This window comes from Echeneis naucrates, chromosome 7 (assembly GCF_900963305.1).
Source record: "Echeneis naucrates chromosome 7, fEcheNa1.1, whole genome shotgun sequence".
NCBI lineage: Eukaryota > Metazoa > Chordata > Actinopteri > Carangiformes > Echeneidae > Echeneis > Echeneis naucrates.
In genome coordinates, this window is record NC_042517.1 from 21,041,076 (window position 1) to 21,050,247 (window position 9,172).

The window sequence follows — 9,172 nt, forward strand, 5'->3', positions numbered from 1 at the left end:
TGGTCCAGAAGCCATCCGTCATGTTATTGAGCACAGAGGAGTCGAGTTGATGGTGCGATCAAGTTCCACGGAAAATTAAACAGTTGCCCATTGCATTTATTTCGAAGTGTCAAAACACATCGACGTGATTGTTCTCCACAAACTAAATCACAGGCCGAGTTTTATTTTGCTGAAACTGAGGCTTAAGTAAGTTTCCGTGTTTTACACCGTCGGCCGTGTGATGTGATGCCTGTGATCATCTTTATCAATCCTACAGCCTGAGTTTGACCATGAGTAGGCAGACTCTGCTAATCGAACATCGATCGCGCAGCTGGAGAACAAGATGGCGCAGGCGATATTTGAAGTACTTGAAGGTAAGAATATAATATTAATAATTATGTTTTTACAATGAGAATAAAACGTGAATTAAAATTTTGAACAACCTGGTTTTTCGGAGCTCATTTCGATGTCCCAGTATAACGTACGTGACATTTATTCTTCCTGTCACAATCACACCAGATTTGGGGAGGGAAGGACTGAAAATAAACAAACAGATTAATTGTTGACCGATCTCGGTCACATCGTATTTCTGTTTTCGATCATTTACATCAATGGATTCACTTAATCCTCCCATCGGATAATTAAGGAACATCTGGCCGGAAATAAGTGTATAATAAGGTTTCGACTTCATTCAAGAGTTTTATTTCATTCTGTTTTTCCTATGATTTGTCCTTCAGCAGGACATAGTCTGTCCACTGACAATGTCTTTGTCTATTTGCCACAGGCCATCCTCACTGTCAGATTTTAAGATTTCAGTGATTTCTTTGGAGCACACTGTTTCTCCTCTTCCTCTTCAGGTATGGATAACCAGACAGTGTTGGCAGTCCAGTCTCTGCTGGATGGCCAAGGAGGGGTTCCTGACCCAAACAACCAGAATGTTTCAGGCACATCCACTATCCAGTCTATGGGTGTGTACAACAAACAACACACAACAAAGTGAACAAATGGTAATAGAGTGAAGTCACACCAGCCTCCTTGCCCAGAATCCAAACATCTGGTGGTTAAAATGAGCTTGTGAAGAAGAAAAGTCTGACCAGTATCAGTTTATCATGGGGTCAAAATTATCAGAGGATGGGAAACAGATGAGTCAAGGTGCATTTAGATGTTAGTTTGATCAAATCTGACAGCCATGTTGCTTAGTTCAGACAGGAGGGTTTCAACAGTAATAACAGTAATGTTGAATGTTTTATTTGCTTGTGTTTATATTCCATTAAAATAACAGTTATTGTTAGGGTTTGTGCAACTTCTATCTTTCTGTGTGATGCATCAGAGTCAAAGACTTGACTCTTAAACTCTTAAACGCCCCCTCTCAGCTTTGCAGTCTTTGATGGTGATGTTCTGCACATCTTTGCACATCTATGTCCAGTCCTGAAACCTGTTTTCTTCTGTTTATTCTCAACAAATGACTTTTGCTGCAGCAGGAAACATTAAAGACATCATCACATCCTGTATATAATAGATAAGTATTATTCATGTTTGTGTGAACCCTGATCTCTATCCTCTCCTCAGACGATGAGGATGTCTTTCTGTGTGGGAAGTGTAAAAAACAGTTCAACTCCCTGCCGGCCTTCATGACACACAAGAGGGAGCAGTGCCAGTCCAGCACCCCCTCTCTGTCCACAGTGTCCCTGGCGTCCACCAATGTATACACACCCAACCCATCCCTCAGCTCTGGACCTCAGACTCCTGCCAACAGACAGGTGAGAACAAACCATCAATAAAAACAATTATTATGTAGAGGCTGATAAATCCAGATTTGAACATGAGCAGCAAATATAGAAAGCGACAGACATGAAGTCAGTGAAACATTCATTGTCAAAAAAATTGAACAAATACATTTTAGTTATTTCATAATTTGAATTTGTGCCACAGATGAAAAAGCAGGACTATAAATATGAAACCACTGACATTTATAACTAACCAAGCCTGGAAAGATAGCTCAAAAACGTATAAAAATAGCTCTCCATAGTGCTAGAAGTTCTTATTACTCAGCACTAATAGAAGAAAAGAAGAACAACCCCAGGTTTCTCTTCAGCACTGTAGCCAGGCTGACAGAGAGTCATAGCTCAATTGAACCAGTGATCCCCTTAGCTCTCAGCAGTGATGATTTTATGGACTTTTTTACAGATAAAATTCTCACAGAGAAAGATTTCATCAGCTCTTACCTACATTAGACAATAATCTCCTACTGAATACAGAAACTCTTGAATCAACTGTAATGGCTATTGTACATCAGAAATCATTCTCACCTCTGAATCTCTCAGAGCTAGGTTCTATAGTTTCATCATCCAGATCATCAACCTGTCTATTAGACCCAGTACCAACTAGCCTCTTGAAAGAGTTTCGTGACTTAATTGAGTCGTTCATTCTGGAACTGATTAATTTGACCTTATCTTTGAGTTATGTACGTCAGACTCTTAAGACCGCAGTCATCAAACCCCAGCTTAAAAAGCCAAATCTTGAGCTAGATGTTTTGGCCAACTATAGACCTATATCAAGCCTTCCCTTCATTTCTCGAAGCAGTAGCAAGCCTATTACATAACCACCTAGATGGGAACGGTTTGCTTGAAGAGTTTCAGTCAGGATTTAGAGCCCATGATAGCACAGAAACAGCGCTAGTTTAAGTCTCCAATGATATTCTAATGGCTTCGGACAATGGATCAGCCTCCATACTTCTCCTCTTAGATCTTAGTGCTGCATTCGACACCATAAATCATAATATTTTAATACAGAGACTGGAACATGAAATTGGCATTAAAGGAACTGCACTAAGGTGGTTCAAATCCTATTTATGAGATAGACATCAGTTTGTTCATATTAACAAAAGCTCCTCCTCATGCACTGTAGTCAGTTATGGAGTCCCGCAGGGTTTCGTACTTGGACCAATCCTCTTTACGCTCTATGTGCTTCCTCTAGGCAACATTATGAGGAAACACAGCATCAACTTTCACTGTTATGCAGATGACACTCAGCTGTACTTATCAATGAAGTCAAACGAAGTCAGTCAGATAGTCAAGCTGCAGACATGTCTTGAAGACATAAAAGTCTGGATGACCCAAAATTTTTTACTCCTTAACTCTGACAGAACAGAAGTTATTGTACTTGGCCTTAAGCACCTTAGAGAAACGCTATCTAATCATCTAATCAGTCTGGACGGCATTAGTTTGGCTTCCAACTCCATTGTAAGAAACCTTGGAGTAACTTTTGACCAGGACATGTCCGTTGTCCCTCACATAAAACAAGTCAGTAGGGCAGCTTTCTTCCACCTGAGAAACATGAGGAAAATCAGAAACATCTCAGAAAAACATCAGAAAATCTCAGGATGATGGAGGAAAAACTAGTCCATGCATTCATAACGTCCAGACTGGACTACTGTAACTCATTACTATCTGGATGTCCAAGCAAATCACTGAAAGGCCTTCAGTTGATTCAGAATGCTGCTGCGCGAATATTATATGAATATACTAGGAAAAGAAATCACTCTTCATTGGCTGCCGGTAAAATACATTGTAGAATTTAAAATTCTTCTGTTAACATATAAAGCTCTTAATGGCCAAGCTCCATCATATGCAGGTTGTGACTCATTGCCATCCTATGTTTCTGCAGTGCCTGCTACTCCCTTATCCTCATTAATTCCGTACTACAGCACTACATCCATTCATGCAACATCATGTTCCTGCCTACACCTATTTGAATATCCCCCTCTCCTGCTCTCATTCTCACCCTACACTACACCCCCCGTGCCTCTCTTGCTCTCTCTCTCTCTCTCTCTCTCTCCCACTCTCAACCCAGAGGGCTGCCCCCACTGAGCCTGGTTCTGCCTGAGGTTTCTGCCTCTTAAAGGAAGTTTTTCCTTGCCACTGTCACCAAGTGCTTGCTCATCTGGGGATCTGTTGGGTCTCTTTAAATCATTTTATAAAGAGTTTGGTCTAGACCTGCTCCATATGTAAGTGCCTTGATGTAACTTTGTTATGATTTGGCGCTATACAAATAAATCTGATTTGATTTGATGAATAAAAGTTCTGTCTAAACAAGATGATGCCCAAAACCCAAGCAAAGGGCGGAGGCTCTATTTAGGAAACTACTAATTATTAGTAATTTTTAAGCTATTCTGTGCAGTGCATTGTCTCTGAATCAAGGCAAGTTATATTGAGAGGTTTATTTTCCTCTGCATTGACACACCAGGTATCCACCTACATCACCGTGCCTCCCTCCCCTCTGACACACACTTTTGTCCAAGGCAACGTGCTGGTGAGTGACGACGTCCTCATGTCAGCCATCTCAGCTTTCACCTCCATTGACCAGCCCATGGCCGCCATGCAGACGCCCATACAGGTGAGGTAAAGGGGGTTTCAGTTTCATTTAGAAGATACATTATTGATAAATTATAAAGATAAATCGTAAAATGTTGTTTTACAGGTTAATCAAACCCTATGTTTTGTGTTTCAGAGTAACCTGAGCATGCACACGGCCGGCGTGTCTTACCTTCAGCACCATCACCACCTACATCATCATCATCATCATCATCAGCAGCAGCAGCAGCAGCAGCAGCAGCAGCAGCAGCAACAGCAACCACATTCCACCCATCACCTACCTTCTAGCCAGCCCCCCCATCACCCTCTGCCTGCCAGCCAGACCACCCAACAGCCACTCTCCTCGCAAGTCCCTGCGAGTCACAGCAGCTCGGTGGTGCAGGTTTACAGCACCATGCCTCACATGGCTGGGGTGAATGGGGCAAGTGCAGAGATCCACACCCTGGGTCTGCAGCCCTTCCATCCTGTTCAAGTGAGGCACCTCACTGTCAAATATGTTGCGCATCATTGACTTTTGAGTGTTGCATGTTGGGAAAGAAATGGGTAAAGCTTTTGTTTTGACAGCGATAGAAGGAAGAATAAGTCATTGAAGTGAGTTTATCCTTCAGGTGCCCAGTCAGTGTGTGGAGAGCCAGTCATTCACGACCCTCCCTGTCTACAGTCCCGGGAAACAGGGCACCAAGACCAAGACCACCACCCTGACAGAGCTGGGAGACTTTGAGAAGGTCATCATTCCCAAACGCCCTAGGGGCAACAAGAAGAGCCCTGACGGAGCAGCAGGTCTGCTCATGCCCCATAACTTGGACCAAAGGGGCAACTGGACATGTGGTGTTTAAATTAGAGACAACAGCTAACTTAAAGAGACAAATGTTGATCTGTTTGACGCTCTGACTTTCCCTCCCCAACAGAACAGCTCAGAGGAAAAGGTCCAAAGCTCAAATGTAACTTCTGTGACAAAATATTCTCCAAAAACTTTGACCTCCAGCAGCACATCCGAAGGTGAGTTCCCCCCCCCGCCGGCGCCAAAACCCCCACCCAACCAGAACCAGACTCAGTCCTCATTTCCTGTCAAGATGGAATCACGTGTGAGTGTTTCCCTCCACAGCCACACGGGAGAAAAACCCTTCCAGTGCATCGTTTGTGGCCGAGCCTTCGCACAAAAGTCCAACGTGAAGAAGCACATGCAGACACACAAGGTCACACACACACACATATGCAGACACATAAGATTGCACTAACACACAGCTTCTCATTTTGCGGTTTCTTCTTCTCCTTATTCTTTTCAAAGTCATTGCTTTAAAAAAGAAACAAAACACTAATGTTAACTAGGAACATTGATTCATGATGACACTGTCTTGTTTGAAATGCAGAAAAACAGGAAAACAACTGTGCTTATCTTCTAGGTTTGGCCGATGGGTGTGGCCAGCACTGTGTCACGATTACCAGTCACAGTAAAGGTGGTCCCAGTATCATCCAATGTGGAGGAGGGAGGGGGTGAGCAGCAGGCGGGGCAGGAGGAGGAGGAGTTTGAGCAGAGTGGTCGAACAGCTGAACAGGAAGGAGCTCAGACAGGTCATTTTTACATGCGTGTGTAAAAAAACTGATGACTTGAACGCCACGTGTCCTGGCAGTAAACACTTCGCTTCATTACAGACGTGTCAGGGGATCTTGAGGAGGGGGCCACCGAGGCCCGGGCCAATCCGCAGAGCAGCCAGCAGGGGGGGGCAGTGCAGAACAAACCCACTCAGAACCAACAGTGCCAGACTCAGACAAGACAGATAGTGGTCATCGACAGCTCCTACCAGTGCCAGTTTTGTGCCAGCAAGTTCAAGACGTACTTTCAGTTGAAGTCCCACATGACCCAGCACAAAGGGGAGCAGGTGGGTCCCGTTGGAGGTGTCAGCACGTTTTAGGAAGTCTTTTTGTCTCACATCTTAGTTTCCAGCTGGGGAGAAATGACTTCTCCTCTGCTCCCCTGTAGGTCTACAAATGTGTGCTGAAGACCTGCTCCCAGACCTTCCACAAGTTGGAGCAGTTTCTGGAGCACATCCGGTCTCACCAGGAGCAGCTGACCTACCGCTGCCACCTTTGCAGCAAAGTGTTCCCCTCCCTTTTTGAACTGGGGGTCCACCAGTACTCCCACTGCTTCTGCCCACAGCAGAGCACACGCAAGGAGACCACCATCTACAGGTGAGTGCCATTGCCACTCGTGCCCTTGTCCTGCTGACATTACAAGAAATGTCTGATCAATGGCAGATCACATTCACTGCTGAAACACAGTTACAGGAAATTTAACTAAAATAATATCTACCGGAGGGATGCACGCTGGTTGAGCATAATGGCAGTCCCCCCAGCTTATTTACTGTCACTCTGTCAAAATGGTTCAGGACCAAGTCTGACTTTCTTTGTCCTCAGGTGTGCCAAGTGTCAGAGCAGATATTCCACCCAGGATGCCCTTGAGCACCATCTGCTCACAGCGTCACACAACTTCCCCTGTCCACACTGCCAGAAGGTACAATACATGCTGAGGACTCAAATGAGCAGGTCTGACATTTTGACCTGGTCTGGCTCTGGCCTGATGTCTTGACCTGGCCTGGTTTTTTGTCTCCAGGTCTTCCCCAGTGAGAGATACTTCAGACGCCACCTGCCCACTCATGGCGCTGGAGGACGGTTCAAGTGCCACGTCTGTAAAAAGGCATTCAAGACAGAGCACTACCTCAAACTACACACACGCATCCACTCAGGTCTGGACACACTGCGTTCCATCTGTCCACATATCTCTGTCCCTACATCTGTATGTCATGATCTTTCTGTCTCTATTCACGCTACACCATTGATTTGTGTACTCCTGAACTCTGACCTCTGAGCATTAATCAAAGTGAGGTTGCTGGTTTGATTCCTAGGTGAAAAACCATACAAATGTGCCCTGTGTGAGGCGACTTTCAACAGGAAGGACAAGGTCAAGCGACATATGTTGATCCATGAACCTTTCAAGAAATACAAGTGTCCCTTCAGGTGAGTCCTGAGGTACCTCCCCCTCCTCTATCACCTTTTGTTCCATTCTTCACTGTCCTTAAAGAACCTTATGAACCTTCGGATTAGCATGTTAACACTTGTGTGTCCCCTCAGAACGCATGTAGGCTGCACCAAAGAGTTCAACAGACCAGACAAACTCAAAGCTCACATCTTGTCCCATTCTGGTGAGTCAGTCAGGCCAATTTCATCCACATGCAGCAGACTTCTGGTCCCGTGTGATGTCTCTGTCCTCAGAATAACTAAACACTGATGTAGATGAGAGCGTGATTATCTTGACCAGATTAGATCTCAGAGTTGACCGAAATGTTTTTGATTTACCTGAGACTTGAATGAACAGATCCCTTGTCTTCAGTCCATCTTTTGTCATCTCTCACAAAATGGATCAACCTTCTTGTCTCCTTCAGGCATAAAACCCTACAAGTGTCTGTTTTGTCAGAAGGCATTCAGCCGCCGAGCTCACATGCTGGAGCATCAGCAGTCCCACACAGACAACTACCGCTTCAGATGCTCAACCTGTAACAAGGGCTTCACCAGGCACAGCTACTACCGAGATCACAAGTGTCCTACAGGGGGCATTGGTGCAGTCACCCCAGAGACCAATGGCAACCACATCACACCAGTCCCCATCAGAAAGGAGAAGGATGCAGAGGATGATGAGAGAACAAATAGTTTAACCAGAGAATCCAAAAGTCCAGGATCAGAGAGAGTTGGTGGAAGGGAAAGGTCAAACGGCAGCCAGGAGCAGGAGGGTAGACACAAAGATGAGGGAGAACAGAGTATGGACGAGGGCTGTCAAGCTGCACTGTCTCTCAGTGCCATGGAGGGACAAACAGGACGTGGCCAGGATGCGGTTGAAAGGATGGAACAGGATCAACAGGAACTGGAGCAGATTCATAACCTGACCAAGTGACCAAAACTGTCTGCAGTAGCCATGTTTGTAGTCTCATGCATCATCACTTTTCCTGGATGTAGACGAATAATCCATCAGCTCAAATGATTACAACCAGCGTCTGGGGAAATATGTTTGCTATTTGTTTTACATTAAAACACTATTTAAAAGATCTGCAATACTTTATTTCTTTTCTGTAAATACAAATGATCGATGAAGCGATCAGTCAACCTTTTCCACTTTGTCAATATAATTTCTGTCAACTTAAAGGAAAATTATGTAACATTTGTGGGGAAACTAAACTAATAAAAGTAATGTTTATATTAATGTTACCTGATGAGCTCACAGTGACACATAAGTGGCTTTAAATCTGTCATCACCACTAGATGGTGCTAAACCCAACACACTTGTCCTTGAAACCAGAGAAGTCAAATAAACATTTCCTCAAATTCTCCTTTATGCAGCAAAAAGTGAATCATTTCAAATTGAGTGTGTCCCACAAACGTAGAGTTTCACCCTGACACACTTTGACTAGTTTGTGAGTGATAATTAAAATTAAACTTTTGCAAATCAGAAAAGCTTGGCTTATTTAATCAGGTTCCCACCTTGAACCTTGAATGTGCACTGCTACATGAAGACTGAAGTTGCAGTAAAGCAATCACTCTTCAGAAGAGTAATTTTCTGTGTCATTTAAACCAGTGAGATGAACAATGTCAAGACAGTCACAAGTACAACTGATGACAGCGCTTTCCCTTAACTGATGGTGACAGCACATCTGACTCACAGGTGGTTGTTGTGGAATCGTCCCTTTCTAAATTATTGAAATGTAAAACTGATTTACAGATTTCTTTAACTGTTAGTGACGTATGTGGGACAACAGATACATGACAAGTCT

General features: G+C 44.1%; 1 protein-coding gene across 1 annotated transcript; it reads left to right on the forward strand.

Annotated features, from left to right (window-relative positions):
* The first annotated feature begins 113 nt into the window (after positions 1–113).
* Positions 114–8,793, forward strand: znf341 (zinc finger protein 341). The gene is made up of 16 exons (XM_029506845.1): positions 114–353; positions 837–947; positions 1,549–1,739; positions 4,225–4,374; positions 4,489–4,824; positions 4,961–5,132; positions 5,261–5,351; positions 5,458–5,548; positions 5,756–5,924; positions 6,006–6,232; positions 6,334–6,542; positions 6,768–6,864; positions 6,964–7,096; positions 7,256–7,367; positions 7,482–7,552; positions 7,793–8,793. The coding sequence occupies exons 1-16, from the start codon at positions 323–325 to the stop codon at positions 8,296–8,298; spliced, it is 2,697 nt and encodes an 898-aa protein (XP_029362705.1). The 5' UTR covers positions 114–322; the 3' UTR covers positions 8,299–8,793.
* The last annotated feature ends 379 nt before the right edge of the window (positions 8,794–9,172 follow it).